Genomic DNA, 22309 nt, shown 5'->3' with positions numbered 1-22309 from the left:
GTCCACATCCCACGGAGGCTTTGGATTGAAAGGAACAACAAGCGCTTTAATTGCAAATTCTCTACTTTAGTTCATGTCCAATCTCGGATATCTGATATGGTATCTATCTAGATTCATACTAGACCTGAATTTGTTGAAGCTGTGGAGTTCTAAAGTGAGAAAACTGGTGCCTTATTGCTCAAATGTCTGGTCCCTCTAGGCCAATTCCCTTGGAAGAGTAGACGCTTCCTAACCGTGACTCTGTCAAACAAAAGTCCAATGGTTGTGCCTTCAGTAACCTGTTGGGCTGGATTTGGAGGGTTAATCAGAGATGGGGAGGGCTCCATCCTGCTGTCCTATTCGGATCTTCTTGGAATTGCGGATTCGACTGCGGCCGCACTCCAAGCTCTCCTCCATGGTATAATCCTTTTCCATGATTGCATGCTGAACTGGAATGGCAAGTTGTCCCTCCATGGTTTGCCCCAGGTTGTTCTATCATGGCTTTCTGGGTCTACAACTCCTGTTTGGTGTCTCCCACATGTTTATGATGAAATTCTTGCTCTCTCACCCTGTGGTCTCTTCTTGGAAGCATATTCCTCAGTCTGCTAATGATGGTGGCAGATAAGTTAGTGAAGTCTGGGTTCACATATTCATGTATCTTTGAGTGGGATTTTTTACCCCTTGGGGCTTAAATGCCCTTCTCTTTGTAATCAGCTTTTACAATCAATAAATTGCTTGTCATTTTCTTAAAAGAAATCATGTACTTCAAAAAATTCTTTAGTACATTTTTGCTAGTCTCATCTTGATGCATCACTTTTTAATGCTGTTGGGTAACTCTTTTTTGCTATTCTCTTATATTATGCTTTTAGTTGACTTGCCTTGGACTTAAATGCAATTCCATTGATTTTGATTGCAGGATATTGGCTAATACTTTGCAACATTACATCCTTTACACGTTCAGAAAGGTTCTTGTTTCATCACCTGTATTACTGGAAGTATTTCGTAAAGAGGGAATATGGGACCTAATTTTTTCAGAGAAGTTTTTCTACTTTGGGCCAGCTGTAGAAGGATTTAATGAAGAAACCAGAGCGTTTGTTGAAGAGGTCCCTAGAAACCATGAAATTTTCACGATCTTGTCGGAGAATCCAGTAAATCCTAATGAAGTTGAGATTATTCAAATGGAAGTAGTCTCCTTTGTTGAGTTTGCAGCAACACTGAACGGAAATACACACAACCTGGTATATCCTGTCTTATTATTTAATCCTTTTCCTGAACTTTAAAAATATAATTTTTGTCCAAGATGTTCAAACTAAATGATATCATTTGCCAATTTAAATATCGGATAGCAAATGCTTTGTCAGTTTGAGATCTTGTAGGAATTTTCATACCATAAAGGCCTGTCTTCCTCTTCATAGAATTTACCTGATTGGAAATGTGCTTCTTCTGCATTCAAATTGGAGCAAGTATTTGTGAAGAAATGGTCATTATGTATCTTATTTATTTGTGTTTGCAGTTGATTAGGCCAGAAGACATTCTCTTGGCTTCATATTGTCTGTCTGTTGTATCTTTAAGATGCCTTCAATTTCGTTTAGTCTCACTCTTTTGTTGCTTTGATGCATATGACTTTGATCATTTCAAATTTTATTTTTTCATTTCAAAAACATGCATATGACTTTGATAATCTGGAAAGATATTCCTAGCAATCAACTGTCCTGTTTATTTATTTTTGTGGATAATGGTTAATGTCTTTGGATTATTATTGGCAGCCAGAATGCTCAGTCCTGTTGGATGCACTTGAACAATCAGCTTGTAACCCTGAGATTGCCAGCATCCTTGCCAAGAGCTTGCATCGAATCTTACAACTCTCGGGTGAACAAACTCTTGTCTCTTTCAGGACCCTGGATACTGCTACTCGAGTGCTCAAAGTTTCTTGCATCCAAGCCATAGAGTTGCAAAGATTGAGGAGTTTAAGCTCTCCATCCAGGGGTGAGTTATCTGTGGAAACAGATGCTACAAAAGGCCAAGAGATTGCTGGCTCTAGTGACTCTGCATCAAAAAGTTGGATCAGGTGCATGGAGGACAACTTGGAGCTTTTTACTGAATATCTCTCAAAAGCTAATGATGCAAAAAAGTCAGTTATGCACAGTGCCAAATGTATAGATTGCTTATTTGTTCTCTTCTGGGAAGAAGAATTGAGAAAACCAGTACTGGACCATATTCTTGGATTAATCAAGGTACTAAATGCTACCTACTGCATTGGTGTCTATATAACTGATGATGAATTGACCACACCCCGCTTATTCCTTTTCATAATCTTTGTTTGCAGCTGCCTTTGTCTTCTGAGGAAGATAAAACAGCAAAATTGCAGTTGTACTCTAAATATCTTGAAACGTTTACTCGTGCAAAGGAAAGAGAATGCAGTTTTACTGCCATGGCAATTGATCTTTTGGTTGGCATGAGGGATGTGCTTCTAGATGATCAAATGGTATGGTAACTGAAAATTATATAATATATATATTGAAATATGTCATACATGTTTTTTGTTTTTGAATGATAAACTTGATTAAACAAAAGGAAAGTTACAAAAGAAATTAACAGTAAACAACAGGTTGGCAGGCGAGAAGATCATGTAGGACAAACAAATAAAAAGGAAAAGAAAAAATACGGAAAAAAAATCAATCTAAAAGCTATCAAGTTGGACCCATGTGGACAACAAAACGCTGCAAGATGATTTCCCCCTTTGTCTAATGAATCTGAATCTGAAGTTGCCACCGATGGATATGACTCCAAGAAACCTGAAGTGTAGAAAATACGTAACCTATTTGCAGAAATTGTTCACTAAAGAAAATTAACCTGTAAATAAGATTTTTTATGCCCATTAGTGGGATGCTTTATTGAAATATTGTACAATTTGTGATTGGCAAGGTAGTTATACTTTTGTTTTTGACTGTATTTAGTGGTTTCTCTTGCAGTACTACCAAGATCTGTTCCGTGATGGAGAATGCTTCTTGCATATCGTCTCTTTACTTAATGGTACACTAGATAAGGGACATGGTGAAATATTGGTCTTGAATGTACTCCAAACATTGACTTGTCTGCTTAAGGGAAACAATGCTTCAAAGGTAATTGAGTGTCATTTTTTTGTAAGTTTTATGTTGGTATGTAATATGACAAAATATGTCGAACTTGGTAATTGTATTGAACTGAATGAGAAACGAATTACAATGATTTATATGTACAACAAAGTGTCACTATATTAGGTAACTATCTAATTCTGGAAATACAAATTAGAATCAGATCAAAATCTAATCTCATCCCTACAAATAAGGAATTACAATCACTAGAGAAAGTCAAATATTCACAATTGTACACGAACTGTATTTTCCCACATGCTGCACATGTTGTATTCACAATTGTACACAGACTATTTTCTCACTTGCTGTACATGCTGTATTCACAGTTGTACACGGACTGTATTTTCCCACACTCCCCTTCAAGCTGATGAATGAATATCATGCATTCGAAGCTTGCTTGTTATTCTCTAAAAAATTGTACCTGACAATCCTTTGGTGAGCACATCAGTAAGTTGATCACCAGTAGGAACGAAAGTGTACATATTAGGCCACTATCTAGCTTCTGCTTAATAAAATGTCTATCAACTTCAATGTGTTTGGTACGGTCATGTTGTACTGGGTTGTGTGTAATATTAATGGTTGATTTTTTGTCACAATATAGCCTCGTTGGATCTTCCCACCTAACTTTCAGGTCCTCCAAGATTATTTTTAGCCATAGGAACTCACAAATCCCAAGAGCCATTGCTCTAAACTCAACTTCTGCTTTGGACCTTGCAACCACATTTTGCTTTTTGCTTTTCCAAGTTTCCAGATTGTTTCCTAAGAAAGTGCAATACCCTGAGGTCGATCTTCTATCAACTATGGATCCTGCATAATCTGCATCTGTATAGGCTTCAAGAGTCATCCCTTCTCCTTTCTTAAATAAGATTCCTTTCCTTGGTGTACCTTTCAAGTATTGTAGGATTCTATGCACTGCTTTGAAATGTGACTCTCTGTGATTGGACATAAATTTACTTATCACACTTACAACGTATATTAGGTCTGGTACGTGACAAATAAATTAGCTTCCCCACAAGTCTTTGATAAGAACCTTTATCCACCATCATGTTTTCTGGAGCATCACAAAGTCTGTGGTTTGACTCTATGGGTGTCTCTACTATCTTACATCCCAGCTTGCCTATATCAGCCAATAAGTCTAACACATATTTTTACTGGGTTATAAGAATCCCTTGCTGAGAGTAGGCTACTTCAATACCAAGAAAGTACTTCAATTTGCCTAGCTCTTTAAGCTCGAACTCCATCTCCAATTGTTTCTTCAAGTTCTCCATTCCGTCCAAGTCATCTCCTGTGACTGTAATATCGTCTACATATATAAGTAGTACTGTCACTCCAGCTGTTGCCGAGTGCTTCACAAACAGGGTATGATCACCTTGGCTCTGTTTATAGCCCATACCAACCATCACTTTGGTATTAGCTTACATACCACTCCTTTTTTTTCATTCGATGCAAACCTAGGTGGCATCTCCATATAGATCTCCTCTTCAAGATCGCCATGTAAGAACGCTTTCTTGACATCAAATTGTGGTAATCTTCACCCAACATTTACAACCACTAATAGTAAGATTCTCATTGTATTCATCTTAGCCACTGGAGCAAAAATCTTCGGATAATCTATGTCGTAAGTTTGAGTATACCCTTTGGCAACTAACCTTGTCTTATACCTTTCCAAAGATCCATCTAAATTGTATTTAGTTGTGAACACCCATCTGTACCCAACTGGTTTCTTCCCTCTTGGCAACCTCATCGAGTTCCAAGTCTTGTTTTTGTCAAGTGCTTCCATCTCAATCTTCATTGCATTTTCCAATTCTTATTTCCTAATGCCTCGAATAATATTTTACGAAAAGCAACTTCATTTAGACTAGTAAGGAAGGCCTTGTATTTAGGAGAAAGATTCGTATAGGATATGAACAAATACAGAGAGTGTTTGGTACAAGCTCTAACTCCTTTTCTAAGAGTAATAGGAACATCACAATCCTGTAGTTCAAGTGTTTCAGGGATGTTATCATCAGGAAGACTTACTTTGACATGACCAGAAGCAGAAACAGATGATTGTGCTGACACTGGTTGAGAGATTGGTACTCTTTCCCTTGAGTAAACCTGCAATGGACCATTAGAGTCTCGAGTTCGCGTCCCATGAATCATTCCTTGTGACTTGGATGTATGAGGCTCAACTTCTAATTGCAATTCTGACTCTGATGTGGTATTTGGCAGAGTGTTTGGCTCGAAAACAATGGCTGAAAACTCAAGGAGAAAGAAATCACTATCTTTATCTTCTATGAAAGATTTTTCCTCCTGAAGATAAGTGAGTCCAACATGTCCTCTTTCACTGTGGATTTTCGTGGCAAGTTTGGATGAAGATCTTTCAGAAAATTGGGCTCCAAATGGGGCTACATCAGGACCTCTTTGGCACCTTTGAGATGGTTCGAGGGATTCTCCTTCCTTGGTTGGGCAAATTAATACTTTCGGCCTATCTTGCACATGTTCCATGGTGCATTTGGCTCGAGCGGAACAACCGGAGATTTAACTCCAAAACTAGCACCCCAGACAACATGGCTTCTCATGCCGTTGGCCTCATCTCGAGCTGGCTTCATACAAAGAAGAATTTTGCCACTCTATCGGGGGTTTCCCTTTGGGAAAATTGGAATTTGATCGTTCATATGTCTGGCCTTAGCAGAACTCTGAATATGACTATCTGGGATCCTCCCCCTTGCGATTGCATTAAGCTGAATTTTGATGGTAGTGCTATTGGATGTCTTGGGCCAGCTGGAGCGGGTGGTGTGTTCGGAGGTCACAATGGAGACCCTATTCTTTCTTATGCTGATCCGGTGGGCATTGCTGATTCTAATATTGCTGAAGTTAGTGCTCTGCTGTTCGGCCTCCAAATTTTCATGGATCGTCTCCATGACAAGTTAATCATTGAAGGCGACTCGAAGACGGTTATTAGTTGGTGTTCCAAAGACAACTTCTCCCCTTGGCACCATTGGCCCATCACTGATAGTATTGCTAACATTGTATCTTCTACTCATTGCAATTGGAATCTCATTCCTAGACCAAACAACTCTTTGGTGGATAAATTGGCAAAATTCGGAACTTCCTAGCAATCTCTCATTGTTTGGGAAGGCTTCCCTCCTTTGTAATATGCTCTTTTAAGCTTTTGTCTTAATAAAAATCAGCATCATTTAAAAAAAAAAAACCTTGTTCAACAAAAGTAATATCAACAAACACAGAGAATTTCCTTGTTGGAGGATGATAATATTTGAAGCCCTTTTTTGTGGAGGAATAGCCAACAAAGACACATTTAAGAGCTCGAGGCTCAAGTTTTCCCTTATTTTGTGAATGCACATGAACAAATGAAACGCAACCAGATATTTTTGAGACAAGATTAGTGGATGCATTAAAATCTGGAAAGAAATGTTGTAGAACACTCATTGGCTTTGGTCCTTGGTGCTTTGCTGCATTGGCCTTCGGTTTTTCTTGCCTACGGATTTGATCACTGCCAAATGCTTCTAGGCACTTCTCTACCGGGACTAGGAAAATTCTTGATGTCTGCTTGTGTGGCTTTTACTCCGTGAGGCCTTTGGGCTGAATGAAATTTCAGGCACTTCAAAGGAAAATTTGAGGTTGTTGATTGAGTTGTTGACATTAGTGCTCTTCCGTTCGGCCTCCAAATCTTTAAAGAGCGGCTCCATGGCAAGTTGATTATTGAAGGCGATTCAAAGATTGTCATCAGCTAGTGTTCAAAAGAAAGCTCCCCTTCTTGGTGCCACTGGCCAATCACTGATTGTATTGCTGACATTGTGTCATCCATTCATTGTAATTGGAACCTCGTTCCTAAATCAGCCAATTCTTTGGCTGATAAATAGGCAAAATTCGGAACCTCCCAGCAATCTCTCATTGTTTGGGAAGGCTTCCCCTCGTGTAATCTGCTCGTTTGAGCTCTCTAAATAAAATTCAGCATCATTTAAAAAAAAAAAAAAAATTATTGCGGGGCATATCTCCTCTTGGTTGCGTACTAAGAAGGCTTTCTCCCCATTCCTTGGGTCGACTATTTGGGATAATTGGTTGTGTTTGGCTCAACTTCAGACTTCCTCTCCCGGAGTTCTCAAGCTTAATTTTGATTGCTCTTCTCTTGGCAATCTGGGGATGGCGGGTTTTGGGGGTGTCATTCGGGACTCCTTTGGTGTCCAGATCATATCCTTTGCTGGCCCTTGGAATTGCTGATTCAATGACATCTGAGCTTTCTGGTCTTCTCCACGGCCTCCACATTTTTCGTGATCTTTGTCATGGCCTTCTTCATATTGAAGGGGACTACAAAGTTGTGATTGGCTGGTGTGCGCGTTCTGTCGCTCCCTCTCTGGCACCATTGGGATATTTTCTTTGAGATTGTGGATTTAGTGTCTCTTTTTTATTGTACTTGGTCTCACATTCTGAGATTCGCTAATTCTGTAGCTGATGCTCTTGCTAAGCAAGGAACATCCCTCATTTCTCTTGTTGTTTTGGGTTCGCTCTCTCGAGCTGTTGTAGCCTTTTGGCTTTGCTTTCTTAATAAAATCATCTTTCTCAAAAAAAAATAAAAAATGGACTTTTGAAATCTTGAACTCTTGTAGGGAGCCTATTGATGAGATGAGCAACAGTTAAAACTGCTTCCCCCCAGTACTGTTTTGGGACATTTTTTTGAAACAAGAAAGCTCTTGTAACGGCTAGAAGACCATTCTTGTGTTCGGCCACTCCATTTTGTTGGGGTGTGTTAGCACGAGAAGACTCATGTATGATATCCTTTTCTTGGAAATGAAGAGAGAGAAATTAGTTAAAAAAGTCTTTAGCATTGTCAGATAAAAAACTCTTTATCCCAACACCAAACTGTGTTTTGACCATATTATAAAATGTTGGAAAGACAACACTCACATCATATTTATTTTTTAACAAAATAATCCAAGACACACGGATGCAATCATCAATAAATGAGACAAACCATCGTGCCTCAGAAACATTAGCAACAGTGGAAGGTCTCCAAATATCACTATGAATCAAGGAAAAAAGTAACTGATTTTCTTTTATTACTGATAGGAAAAGAAGCACGTTTGTGTTTTGCAAGTTCACACACATCACAGTGAAAGCTGTCAGTCGCTAAACCTTTGAACAGTGAAGGAAACATTATTTTGAGAACCTTAAAAGATGGGTGACCAAGATGAAGGTGCTGAAGCCAGATCTTATCTTTTTTGGATTTGAATGACTCGGAAAGGAACGATAATGGTGATAAACTCTTAACTCTATGTTGTCCATTCAATTCTTCAAGATAGTAAAGACCGTCTCTCTCCCTAGCACGTCCAATTATGCTCTTTGTACCCTATTCCTGAAACACACAATGAGAGGGATAAAAGGACAACACTGCAATTAGAATCAGCAGTGAGTTTTTGTATTGACACAAGATAGGTGCATAATTTTGGGACGTGAAGAACATTCTTAAGTGTAAGGCAAGTACTTGAAAAGACATCCCCCTGGCCAACCATAGTTGTTACTGATCCATCAGACATTGTTATTTTTCTATTGCTGAGACGGTGTATAAGAGACAAATTTTTTAGATGAATTGGTCATGTGATCTGTAGATCCTGAGTGAATAATCCAGCAGTTGGAGGAGACCTTATCCGAGATATTAAAAACATGAGAAGAGGGAGGAGAAATACTTGAGAACTCCAAGGAACAAGTACCTGTTGTAGGTGGCTTCTCTAATGTCCTCAACAGAGTCCTCAATTATTTAATCTCCTCTCTGTTGAATTCAGTAATTTGGAAGTTTTCTTCATTCCTTGGCTGTGTTTGCCATATGCACTTGTCCTTCTTTGTGTTTGCCCACTGCCTTTATCAAGGATGCTGCTCAGAGCCATAACTCTTCATAGTAGAATTTTGGACACCAACGCCGAAGTCTCTACTATGGGAGTTTTAATCATAACACTCCTTCTACCTTCCTCAGCAAGAACAATTGCTATTGCCTCATTCAAAGATTGCAAATCCTCTTTTCCAAGTATTTGCACTCTTATGGCATTAAACTCAATGTGCGATGGGCACCGTCTTCACGGAGCCTCTCTTGGGAGATAACCACCCATCTGAGAAGTCAAAGAAGAAGGAAAAATGATCAATGATTATTCTCTCCTGGAATGTCTGTGGAATTGGGTCCTTGCGTCGCCGCTCCTTTATTTAGGACCTCCTTGCCTCTACCAAGGCAACTATAACTGTTCTTCAAGAAACCAAGGCGGCTTCTATTCCCCTTGGCTATATCCGTGAGTTGTGGCCCCTCAAGGAGCCCGGCTGGGCTTTAGTTGATGCGGTGGGATCGGCTTGCAGCATCCTACTGGTGTGGGATACCAGTACCATACAAATGCTTGATCGTTCCTGTGGCACATACTCCCTTGGAATCAAGCTGAGAGACAGGTTCGGGGAACATTTGGTGCCTAGTGGGTGACTATGGCCCTACCAGACACCATGAGCGCCACCTTGTTTGGGTTGACCTCTTGAGGACTTGTCAGATGTGGCCTATTCCTCTAATGCTTGCAGGCAACTTCAACATTACTCGCTTCTGCCATAAGAAATTCCCACCATCTCGGAGAATCACAACCTTCATGAGGCTCTTTGCTGACTTTATTGGCTGCTGGGATCTAGATGAGATTACCCAATCTGGGAAGACCTACACTTGGTCAAATGGCAGACAGCCCCCGTCCTCACTAAGCTTGACCGCTCCTTAGCCAACAATGATTGGCTCCAACTCTACAATAATGTCACTAGCAAATCTCTCAACCAAGTCGTTTTTGATCATTGGCCGATTATGGTGGATACCCAATTTGGCAGTTGTCCCCCCCCCCCCTCTCCTTTTAGATTCAATAATACTTGGATGGTGGATCCCTCTTTTGACCTCTCTTTCTAGTCCTTCAGGGAGGAAATGATTGTTGTTGGCCTGAACGGGTGGACCTTTCTAATCAAGCTCAAGTTGTTGAAGCTAGGGCAACTACTGTCTTTCGCCCAAAGCGAGCTCGTGCATTGGAAGCAATGTGAAAGATTTAAGTGGCTCTCTGATGGGGATGCTAATACTAAATTCTTCCATGCAATCGCTTCTTCACGAAGAAGAGCCAACCACATCACCACGCTCAGTGTCAATGGTGAGACTACATCGGATCGAACCCTTATTTCAGACTCATTGGTGAATTTTTTTGCCGATTTATATTCTGATCGCCAACCAGTTCACTCTTTCTTCCAAAGGGTTCACTTCCAGGCTATTCCATCAGCTGTAGCTAGTCTCATCGAGCTCCCCTTCTCCAGTCATGAAATATAAATTGCAGCCCTTGGTCTTCCTTTGGACCGCGCTCCAGGCCCGGACAGATTCAACGTGGAATTTTATTGTCGATGCTGGCCCTTCATCAGAGACGTCATTGCCTTCATGACTCACTCCTTTAATCAGCATGGCATCAAATATAGAAGCATCAAAGTGTCGTTTATTGCCCTCATCCCCAAAAAAGATGGGGCAGAGCTCCCATCTAACTTACGGCCAATCAGTCTCACCACTAGTGTATACAAGGTGATTGCCTGCCTCCTTGCTAATCGCTTCAGGGCAGTTCTCCCTATTGCCATCCATCATGGCTAAAGTGCTTTTATCAAGGGAAGGAACATACTTGATTCGGCCATGGCATATCACGAGCTCATCCCCCACTTCAAGCTTCTTAAGCTCCCCAAGTTCATCCTCAAGCTTGACTTTGAAAAGCCTTCAATAGAGTTAATTGGAAGTCTCTGGACACCCTCCTGTGGAAGATGGGATTCGGGGAAAAATTACTCTTCTAGATCCAAAGCCGCATCTTCTCTGCAAGCTACCCTGTCCTTCTCAACGGAACGATTTGTGGGTACTTTCATGGATCTAGGGGAATCAGACAGGGAGATCCCCTCTCCCCCTTACTCTTCAATGTGGTGGCAGAATATCTATCATCCTTGATCTATTTTGCCAAGAACATGGGATGACTCCTCCCCATGATGGACTGCACAACCTTTGATATTTCGATCCTCTAGTTTGCAGATGATATTATTTGTTTCGGGATTAGTACTATGGATCAAATCAGAAAATTGCGTGCTGTTTTGGAATTATTTGAATTGGCTTGTGGTCAGAACATAAACTGGAAGAAAACTACTCTTCTTGGCTACCACATCGATTCAAATGAGCTTCGGGGTATGGCTGACTATTTGGGATGCTCCTTGGGGAATTTGCCAGTCACATATCTTGGGCTCCCACTTTTCGACTCTCAGCCTTCATCGTCGCTCTGGTCCCCCTCATTGAGAAATTTGAGAAGAGACTAGCTGATTGGAGGGGTAAGCTTCTATCTCCAACATGGCATCTCACCCTCCTCAAGTCTTGTTTGGCTGGGCTGCTAAATTCTCTGCTATCATTCATGCACTGTCCGGCCTCCGTTTGCTCCAAGATTGACGCCATCCGTTGGCACTTTCTCTGGAGAGGATCGGAAGACACTTTCAGATATCATTTGGTTAGTTGGAAGGATATTTGCATGCCCTGCACCGAGGGAGGATTAGGCATCCGGCCTACGAAGGTAATGAACAAAGCTCTTATGCTCAAATGGATTTGGAACTTCAACATCAAGCATAACAACCTATGGAGAGATATGGTCAGATTCTACCTTCAATTTTCAGGTGTTTGGTGGAGAGAGGGTGGTGTCACTTGCCTCCTATCGCCGATATCGAAATCAATTTATAAGCTCCTCCCAGTATTCAGAGATGCTACTTCCTTTCACACTGGCAATCGAAGGACCCTCATTTCTAGTTGGATGAATGGTGCAGCCCCCACCCCCTTTCAAAGGACTTCCCAGGGCTCTCTATGGTGGCTAGAGACCTCTTGCTTAGTGGTTGACTCATGGAGAGATCAATTGTGGACTCCTGTTTTGTCGGGGACTAAATGATGAAGAAACTTTGGCTTTTTGTGCTCTCCTATCTAGACTCAATAGTACTATTATCCAAGAACATGCAATTGACAAACTGACTTGGAAGCCCAACATTAATGGTTGATTCATTGTTGCTTTTGCTTACTGTCATATCAGAAAGCAAGACTATAGTATGCATGAGCACAAGGAAAACTTGGCTTAGAAGTTCTCTACGCCAAGCAAAATCAAGTTCTTCGTGTGGTCGACCATCAGAGAATAGATTCTCACATCTGGAAACCTTCATAGGAAAGGCTTTATCGCCCCTGACCGTTCCTATCCCCTTTGTGGAGTATGCGATGAGACAGTGCAACATGTTCTCTTACATTGTAGATTTTCCTAGCAAGTCTAGATGAAGATTTTTTAGATGATAGGGCTCCAAATGAGGCTTCATCAGGACCTCTTCGTCACCTATTAGATGGTAAGGGGGATCTGCCTTCCTTGGTCGGGCAAGTTAATTCTTTCGGCACACATGTCCCTTGGTGCTTATGGCTCGAGCAAAATAACCAGAGATTCAACTCCAAAGTTAGCACCCTGGACAATACGGCTTCACATGCTGTGGGCCTAATCTCGAGCTGGTTACATACTAGAAAGGAGTTTGCCGCTCTATCGGGTGTTGCCCTTTGAGAAAACTCGATGTTGATTGCTCATATGACGGGCCCTTGCAGGACTCCGGTTATGGCCATTTGGGATCCTCCCCCTTGCGACTACATCAAAGTCAATTTTGATGGTAGTGCTATTGGCTGTCCTAGGCCGGTTGGAGCAAGTGGTGTTTTAAGAGGCAACAATGGAGACCCTATTCTTTCTTATGCTGGGCCGGTGGGCATGGCCAATTCAAATTCTGCTGAAGTAAGTGTTCTTCTATTTGACCTCCGAATCTTCAAGGAACGTCTCCATGGCAAACTAATTATTGAAGGAGACTCAAAGACTGCCATAAGTTGGTGTTCAAAAGATAGCTCCCCCCTTTGCATCATTGGCCTATAACTGATTGTATTACTGACATTGTCTTCTATTCATTGTAATTGGAATCTCATTCCTAGATCAGCCAACTCTTTGGCTGATAAATTGGCTAAATTTGGAACTTCCCAACAATCTCTCATTGTTTGGGAAAGCTTCCCCCCTTTGTAAATTGCTCTCTTGAGCTTTTGTCTTAATAAAATTTAGCATCATTTAAAAAATAAATAAAAAATCCAGCAAGAAACTCGTAAATTCTATTTTTTTTCAACATACCTCTTAAAGATAGCTACAGTGTCACTGCATTTCATCTGGATGCATCGATAATGATCTATCTCTTGCCATGGTTCTTCAAAACATTTGAATATTTTGTGATTGATTGATTTACCTGTTTAGTGACTGACATTTTTGTCTTGATCTCATAGATCTGTGCAGCATCGCCAACTTTAGAATAGGTCTGGTTGACTGCTTCCCATATCTCCTTGGGCGTGCTAAAAAACATACATGTATCACTGATTTCTGGTAACATAGAGTTCCATAACCAAGACATCACTAAAGAATCTTGTTCATCCCAAGCATCGAATTTAGGATCACTTTGTTTCAGACCGGTGCCAAGCAGGTGACTCAGTTTTCCTCTTCCCTTCTGGAACGTGTGGACCAATTGAGACCACTTCAGATAATTTTTGCTGTTCAACCTATATGCTGCTTGAATATTCTGCAATTCTCCCATTGTGGCAGACTTGTTGTTGTCTGTCAAAGAAACTTCTCAAGTGTCACTGGTTTCTGTAATTGAAAACATGGTTTAGACAAAAGGATACTGGAATTCACGATTTGATGGTGACTTCACCAGAAAACAAACTTAAAAGCTTTGATACCATGACAAAATATGTTGAACTTGGTAATTGTATTGAACTGAATGTGAAATGAATTACAATGATTTATATGTACAATAGTGTGTCAATATATTAGGTAAACTACCTTTGGAAATACAAATCAGAATCAAATCAAAATCTAATCTAATCCCTACAAATCAGGAATTACAATCACTAGAGAAAGTCAAATATTCACAGCTGTATATTCTAATTTTTTAACAGCTGTATATTCAAAACATCACCCATTCTAAATTTTTGGTAACAGTTATTGTGCAACTTCCTAAAAAGAATTGCTCTTTCTTTCCCTTCTTCTAATCTCATATAAAAAGTTAACTGCTCTCACAAAGTGTAAGAAGAGATGGCAGGAGCTCTTGTCCATGTAATTTATATTTTTATTTCGAGAGATGAGTGTTGAATGATAAAAAATGCCAAACAAAATTCTGCGTTCTTGGATTGGTGTCATTGACTTGAGGATGTTCTTCAGGCAGATCTCCTTGCAGCTGTTGATTTGAGAATATCAGTGCTTTATGGCCTCTTGTTTTCTGACTTTACTGGTTCTTTTCACTATTTGCTCGGTTCTTTTCTTTGCAGTTTTTTTCCTATTCAGGTCTTTTTTTTCTTTGTTTTTCTCCTTCACATTCTTTGTCTATATCATGGCATCCAAATTACCTCATGTTGTTTTTCATGAGCATCCATAGAGACACTATGATGTCAAATGCATGCAGTTCATATTTTAATCTTGGGATTCTTTCTTGGCTCTAATGTCTGTTTATCTTTTGTATATGGCTGCCTGTAAAACACGGTTTTCTAATATGTAATATATAGCCTCCAAGGTATTCCTTAATGTCATTTAAAGTTAAAATATTGCTTCAGGGACGCTTCCTTGCCTCTACATATCACTGGTTTGAGCAGGCATTCTGCTGAATCATTTGACCTACTTTTTCATGCAGGCTGCTTTTAGATCTCTCGTTGGTACAAACTATCAAACACTGCAAAGTTTGCTTTTAGATGTCTGCCAGTCACAACCAAGTATGGAGCTTCTGAATGCTCTTCTTGACATGCTTGTGGATGGCAAGTTTTACGCTGTAGGAACCACTGTAATAAAGGTGACTTTGTAGTCAAACTTTCTTCACAGTTTCTGTTGTGCTCATTGATTGGCTACTCTTTTCTGGCTTAAGTATTTCTGTCTTACTCTCTCTCCTTGTGATACAGAATGAAGATGTGATAGTCCTTTTTCTTCGTGTCCTGCAGAAGGTTTGCCTTTTTTTAATCATTGTTTTATTGGTCGTATCTTATACTTTCTAGTTTGTCTGCATTCATTATGAATAGTTACTTACAAATTTCTGTTAATTATGACTGGACAGAGCAGTAATTTATTGCAGGACTATGGGCTGGATGTCTTCCAGCAATTACTGAAAGATTCTATCACCAATCGAGCTTCATGTTTCAGGGCTGGAATGCTTAGTTTTCTTCTTGATTGGTTTGCTGTTGAAGATAATGAAGATATAATTTGGAAAATTGCTCAGCTGATTCAGGTCATTGGAGGATATAGCATTTCTGGGAAGGATATCCGTAAGATATTTGCTCTTTTGCGCAGTGAAAAAATTGGCTCAAGGTCATCCCAGTGTTCGTTGCTCTTGAGTAGTATCCAGTCTATGCTTAAAGTAAAAGGGCCCACTGCCTTTTTTGAGCATAGTGGAAATAACTCTGTATGTCCCTTGCTTTTGCTAATATTGTCAAACTTGTATGTTTCTTTGGATATACAGCCAGTGATACACTTGTATGTTTATCCTATTTTATGCATGCTTGAGTATCATTTCATAAAAGACTTGTCCATGACTAGTTTAATTGGTTGTCTTTTTCAAGAAGGCTGCCTTGGTAAGAGACTACCGGTTTTTCTTTTTCAAAATAATGAAAAAAAAAAGAACACTTGCCTTGGTACATGTTTCTTTTTTTATAAAGTGTAGTTCTATCTTTCCATTTGTGTTCTACAGAAGATCTGTTCTTGGTTTGTGCTTATTCATTTAGTGGGTCTTACTTCCTTTTATTATTCCTTTGTTCCTAGATCTTCCCAGGTTTTTATTTATGAAGATGTAATTATTGTTTTATTTTTTAATTATTTTTTTTTAAAGTAATTTCATAGATTCCATATGGTTCTCTACCTTTTGTTTGCTGTACATAATAGAAGAATTTGTGTGATAGCTATAATTCAGTTATAAGTCTTCGCATATGTCTAGATAGTAAAATAATAAATAAGAGTTAGATCGTATGTCTAGATAGTGAAATAATAAATAAGAGTTAGAAGTCACGTTACATTTATTCTATCCTATGTTATGTTTTATGTTAAAAGTCCCATTGTAAGTCAGATCTTTTTAATATTATTCAAGAAAAGAAAGCAAGGGCCTGTAGGCTAAATGAAAGGAAGTCAGTTTATTTTTTATTTTTTTTTATGAAATGTCAGTTTCTACTATTGCTTTTTAAATAATGCAAACATCACTTTACATGCTTCTTTTCGTCTGTTTTTGAGTTTTTTCATCATATATTGCTATTCTTTTGGGTATGAATACAAGTAGCAACTAATATATGAGGATTTCTGGATTGAGCCTTTAACTCTAAGGTCCATTGAGGGGTTCGTCAAGGTTCAAGTGTGAGGTGTAAAGTTCAACTCTCATTAGGGTTTAGGGATTTATGTATTTTACAATCACAATTCCCCCCAAAAAAGTAGCTTTTATAATTGGGTTTAGCGCCATTATAAAATGATTCGCTGAACTTAGGAAGCCTTTTTCGAACTAATAACTAGAGGATTTTTCCTGAGATTAACTTATGCGGGATTATTTCCACCAATACTCCCTTTCACATCCAAGCCTATACAAATGGACAATGGGTCTGAGACATGGATAACACAAATGGGATGCAAACTAAGCGGGACGCCAATTTGACTCAATGAAATAGACATCTTGTTCAGCTGTCATGTTAATTTGGGTCTAAATCCATCTCGAAATGACTAGCAAAAGTAGAAGGCCTTTTCCCAACTAATAAATACATGATTTTTCTTGTCATTAACCTATGTAGGATTGTTGCCACTTAGAAAAGCTTCTAAAGAAGGTCAAATGGTTAAATTATTTGTGCTAGAAATTTATTTCTTTGACTTGCTTTTTTCTTTCTCCTATCAGTTTCTATCATTTTTCCATCTTTTTTGTTATTTTTCTCAATCTCCATTGGCTTTCTTCCATGCAGGGAATTGTTATAAAAACACCTTTACAATGGCCTAGCAATAAGGGTGTTGCTTTTTCTTGTTGGGTGAGGGTAGAGAGTTTCCCTGATAATGGAATGATGGGTCTCTTTAGTTTTCTCACTGAAAATGGCAGAGGGTGCTCTGCGGTGCTTGGGAATGACAAACTCATTGTTGAGGTATAAAACTTTTATATAATGATATGTTTTATGAATATCTTATGCATTGGGCAGCCTCTATATTTGTGTGGGAGCCTCATCTAAATGGAAGAAAATGTGACTATTTTTTTAGCAGTGGCATCTTCTATTGGAACCATTAAGCCCCAGTAGAGGCGTTATAGGTTTTAGGACCCAAAAAGTATTTTTTTTCTGAATTTTCTCTTGTGATTATTGAAGGTTGCAGATTTATCAAATGTGTTGTATGATACTCTGACAAACTTTGTCCCACCTAACTATAAGAATATTTAAATTTATCTTCCGTACCCCACCATAAAAGTTTTTATTGAATTTTCTCTATATAAGCGGCAACACTGGAGGGGCAAATGGGAACTAACAAAGAAAAAACACGTAACATGTGCCGAGAGCATGGCGATTTCGTATGCGCTATCGTGCACAGTTATTCGAAATGAGCTGGGACCCTTCACGGGTCACCATCCCCACGACCGGTGACCGGAACCCACAACACCAGACTTTCGGCAAGGACTCAGCCACCTTCTTCGACACCGATCGACAGAATGTTGACGTCTCGTTGAGAAGACACAGAAGGTACACAATCACCGATCCAGGAAAAATCACTCCAAACGTTCAGATTTCTCGGAGCTTCCCTCCGACGAGACTCCTGAACCTCCGACGGAAGGTTTTGATACCATCTAGAAGATGATCTCCCAACGAAAGAAGAGGAACCATCCTTTCTGTTTCAGCTACGGAAAGAACAGAGTTACAGTGGAGATAGTCGCCCGGAGCTTTGGACAGGTGATTCACATTTCCTCTGCCATCGGATTGAAGATGTCCTTCATCTGCATTCCAATGGAAGCCATCTCAAGCTTCGTTATTCAATTCCAAAGAGTCACGAACAAAGCCAATCGAACCTGTGAACTTTGGAAACGAGATTCGATTTTTTTCCTATCGGTGAGTTCCTTTTGAGGTCGAAGAGAGTGTCATGTTGTCCATCGTCATAGCTCGACAATGCTCACTAGGATCTATATTCCCGAGGCCACCAACTCGGGATTCAACTGGAAGGAGTTCGTAGAAGCCACTCAGAGCCTCTCTCTGGTGCCGACTACGGTAGGTGGAGCACTCAGCTCTGGCGACACCACCAGTGTCGTTCCCCCCCCCCCCCCCCCCCCCCCCCTATTTCCGAGCCCCACCAGAGACAAAACACCCCCCTTGAGCCCACCTCTCCTTCCAATCAGCCCTCCCCTTCCTTCGAAAGCCCCTAACCCAACTATTTAGAACCTCTTTTCAGGCCACCATGTTCCAACACATCTTATTCACTCAGAAACATCCAAAACCATCCCAATCCCTCCCAACTTGCTCCATAAAGAGCGACAATCTCTAGCCCGCTCTATCCTAGTCCACACCTCCCCCATTCATCATAGCCATAGTGCTTTGATAAAGGGAAGGAATATATTAGATTCGACCATGGCATGTCACGGGCTCATCCACCATTTTAAGGCTTTACAGCTCCCCAGATTCGTCCTCAAGCCTGATTTCGAGAAAGCCTTTGACAGAGTTAATTGGAAGCTTCTAGACACTCTCCTGGGGAAGATGGGATTTGGGAAAAATGGCGCTTCTGGATTCAAAGTTGCATCTCCTCTGCGAGCTACTCCGTCTTCTCAACGGAACGATCTGCAGGTATTTTAAGGGATCTAAGGGAATCAGGCAGGGTGACCCCTTTCCCCTTTGCTCTTCAATGTGGTAGCGGAATCTCTATCCTCTTTGATCTATTTGGCCAAAAACTTGGGATGGCTCCTCCCCACAGACTGTGCAGCCTTTGATGTGCCAATCCTTCAGTTTGCAAACGATACCATTTGTTTTGGGGTTGGTACTGTGGATCAAATCCAAAAACTGCGTGCTGTATTGGGACTATTTGAATTGGCTTTTGGTCAGAACATTAGCTAGAAGAAAACCACTCTCCTAGGCTATCACATCGACTCTATATGCTTTAGGGTATGGCTGACTATTTGGGGTGCTCATTGGGAAATTTGCCATTTACATTGTTAAAGTACAAGTTCAGGGGTATTTTGGTCATTTATTAGATTTTTAATATTACATTTTCCTCTTATAGTATGGCTATTAGATAGAAAATGTCTTATTTTATCTCTAGTTAAATTTTCATTCAATTTAGACATGTATTTTAGGAGATATGTAATTTTGAGTATTTAGGGGCATTTTTGTCCTATTGTAAAATTTCACTTAAACCTTGATTATAAAGAAGAAGGAAGGGCCTTTTTGGCTCGTATTCCTAGGCTGAAAAACTGCCCCTCTTCCAGAAATCCATTTTCTCTTCTATTTTCTCCCCAAATCACCTATTTTTTCCTACATATCTAGGACTCCCACTCTTTGACTCTCGGCCTTCGGCAACGCTATGGTCCCCTCTTATTGAGAAATTTTAAAAGAGACTAGCTACTTGGAGGGGCAAGCTTTTATCAACTACAAGACGACTCACTCTCCTCAAGTCTTGTTTGGCAGGGTTGCCAAACTATTTATTATCCTTCATGCACTGTTTGACCTCCGTTTGCTACAGGATTGACTCTATTCATCGGCGTTTTCTCTGGAGAGGATCAGAGGACACCTTCAAATATCATTTGGTGAGTTGAAAGGATATTTGCATGCCCCACAATTAGGGTGGTTCAGGCATCCGGCCTACGATGGAGATGAACAATGCCTTTATGCTCAAATGGATATGGAACTTCTACATCAAGCATAACAGCCTATGGAGAGATATGGTCAGGTTCTATCTTCAACCTCGGGTGCCTGGTGGTGGGCGGATGGCGTTACTCGCCTTCTATCCCCGATATGGAAATCAATTCAAAAGCTCCTCCCAATATTCAGAGATGCAGCTTCCTTTCACACAGGCATTGGAAGGACCCTCCTCTTTTGGTCGGATGAATGGTGCAGTCCCCGCCCCCGCTCTCTAGCGTGGCTAGGGACCTCTCTTGCTCAGTGGCAGATTCTTGGAGAGACTGCTCATGGAGTCTAACGTCTCGCCGGGGATTAAATGATGAGGAAATTTCGGCTTTTTGCCCTCTCCAGACTCAACAACATTACTATTTGTGAGCATGCAGTTGATAAACCGACATGGAAGCCAAATATTAATTTCCAATTCACAGTTGCATCCGCTACTCTCATATCAGAAAGCAAGATTCCAGTATGCAGGAGCACAAAGCAAACTTGGCACGGAAGCTCTCAGTGCCTAGTAAAATCAATTTTTTTGTGTGGACGGCCGTAAGAGAACAAATCCTCACCTCTAACAACCTCTATAGCAGAGGCTACACAACCCCCGATCGTACTTGTCCCCTCTGTGGTATGAGCGATGAGACAGTCCAACATGTTCTATTACATTGTGATTTCTCTTGGCAAGTTTGGATGAAGATTTTCTAGAACATTAGACTCCAAATGGGGCTACATCAGGACCTCTTTGGAACCAATGAGATGGTTATGTGGATCCGCCTTCTTAAGTTGGGCAAGCTAATTCTCTTAGCATGCTTTGCGCATGTCCCATGGTGCCTATGGCTCGAGTGCAATAACTGGAGATTCGACTCCAAGGCTAGCACCTCGGAAAACACGGCTTCTCATGCAGTAGGCCTTATCTCTAGTTGGTTACATACCAGGAAGGAATTTGCCTCTCTATCGGATGTTTCCCTTCGGAAAAATTGGGGTTTGATCTCTCATATGGCGGGCCCGTGCAGAACTCCGATTATGGCCACTTGGGATCCTCCCCCTTGCGACTGCATCAAACTCAATTTTGATGATAGTGTTTTAGGTTGTCCTAGGCCAGCTAGAGCTGGTGATGTTTTAAGAGAACAGTGGAGACCCTATTCTATCTTATGCAGGGCCAGTGGGTATTGCTGATTCAAATACTGCTGAAGTGAGTGCTGTTCTATTCGGCCTTCAAATCTTCAAAGAGCGTTTCTATGCCAAGTTGTTTATTGAAGGAGATTTCTAAGACTGTCATCAGTTGGTGCTCAAAAGATAGCTCCCCCCCTTGGCGCCACTGGCCTATCACTGATTGTATTGCTAACATTGTGTCATCTATTCCTTGTAATTGGAACTTTGTTCCTCGATCAACCAATTCTTTGGCTGATAAATTGGCAAAATTTGGAACCTCCTAGCAATTTCTCATTGTTTGGGAAGGCTTCCCCCTTTGTAATCTACCCATTTGAGCTTTCTCTTAATAAAAATCAGCATCTTTAAAAAAAATAACACTAAAGGGGCAAGGAATAAGAAAAAAAAAATAGTTTGGCATCCCAGAGAGAACTGATTTGATTAGAACAGTGCAGCCAGCTAGAGAAAGAAACTTTCCTTGCCAGCAGGATAGTCCATACTAGGGTGAAAGCAAGCACTCCAAATCATTAGTTTAGTAAGTTATCCAGAAAACAGATAAAACGGCAAAATCTCCTAGACTTTATGGCTATTCAGCTATAATTTGTGTTGTTTTTTTCTCCGAAAAATTCTTTTGTTTTTATCATTTGTTGTTCCATGGTCATGCGCTTCTGTAAAAGTCTGCACCCAATTGAGGATCAAATTTGTGAATCGTCATATAACCATTGATGTGCGTGTCGAGAGATGATGCTTCCCTTCTTGATGAAAATAAGTTAATGACATCTTTTGACTATTGATAGGTTGGTGGAGCTTGTGTTCAAAGCAATAACAAAAGATTCAACTTCTAGTTGAGGTCACCCTGTCTTATGGAACCCAAAAAGTTGGCTGATAGCACAAGGTGAATCATTGGGTTCCTTGTTAAATTTTCACTTTAGAAAGTCGAGGCGTGCTAGACATAGCTGCAACTTTTGATGACATTGGTGTGTGGTCTTTGTTGAATTTAGGACCCCATGAGTAATATCTCGAGCAAGGGGAGAGAGAAAATTAAAAGAGAGCTCTCGGGTAGAGAGAGAGGAGAAGAAGAAAAACTAAAGAAAAGAGAGGTAGAGTCTTTCACGTGAATGAGAGAAGA

At 40.4% G+C, this 22309-nt stretch overlaps 1 protein-coding gene across 6 annotated transcripts in view; it reads left to right on the top strand.

Annotated features, from left to right (window-relative positions):
* LOC137953487 (BEACH domain-containing protein B) overlaps nucleotides 1–22309 on the top strand; it is a 113644-nt gene that overhangs the window by 44944 nt on the left and 46391 nt on the right. For 5 of the 6 annotated variants that reach the window (XR_011112385.1, XR_011112386.1, XR_011112382.1 and 2 more), the window contains exons 11-18: nucleotides 896–1217; nucleotides 1746–2213; nucleotides 2306–2464; nucleotides 2952–3101; nucleotides 14853–15008; nucleotides 15115–15156; nucleotides 15267–15611; nucleotides 17140–17313. Coding sequence is in view for 1 of the 6 variants with exons in the window: in XM_068800910.1 (XP_068657011.1) it covers nucleotides 896–1217; nucleotides 1746–2213; nucleotides 2306–2464; nucleotides 2952–3101; nucleotides 14853–15008; nucleotides 15115–15156; nucleotides 15267–15611; nucleotides 17140–17313 (1816 nt within the window). In the remaining 5 variants the exon portion in view is untranslated. The remainder of the gene's footprint in view (nucleotides 1–895; nucleotides 1218–1745; nucleotides 2214–2305; nucleotides 2465–2951; nucleotides 3102–14852; nucleotides 15009–15114; nucleotides 15157–15266; nucleotides 15612–17139; nucleotides 17314–22309) is intronic. The other variant, XR_011112384.1, reaches the window with a different exon arrangement.

This window comes from Aristolochia californica, unplaced genomic scaffold (genome assembly GCF_029961685.1).
Source record: "Aristolochia californica isolate CCGP_79_NKW_82.1479 unplaced genomic scaffold, dmAriCali1.0.hap1 SCAF_16, whole genome shotgun sequence".
Classification (NCBI taxonomy): Eukaryota; Viridiplantae; Streptophyta; class Magnoliopsida; order Piperales; family Aristolochiaceae; genus Aristolochia; species Aristolochia californica.
Note: the sequence above shows the minus strand (reverse complement) of the source record. Positions and strands in the feature narration are given on the sequence as shown.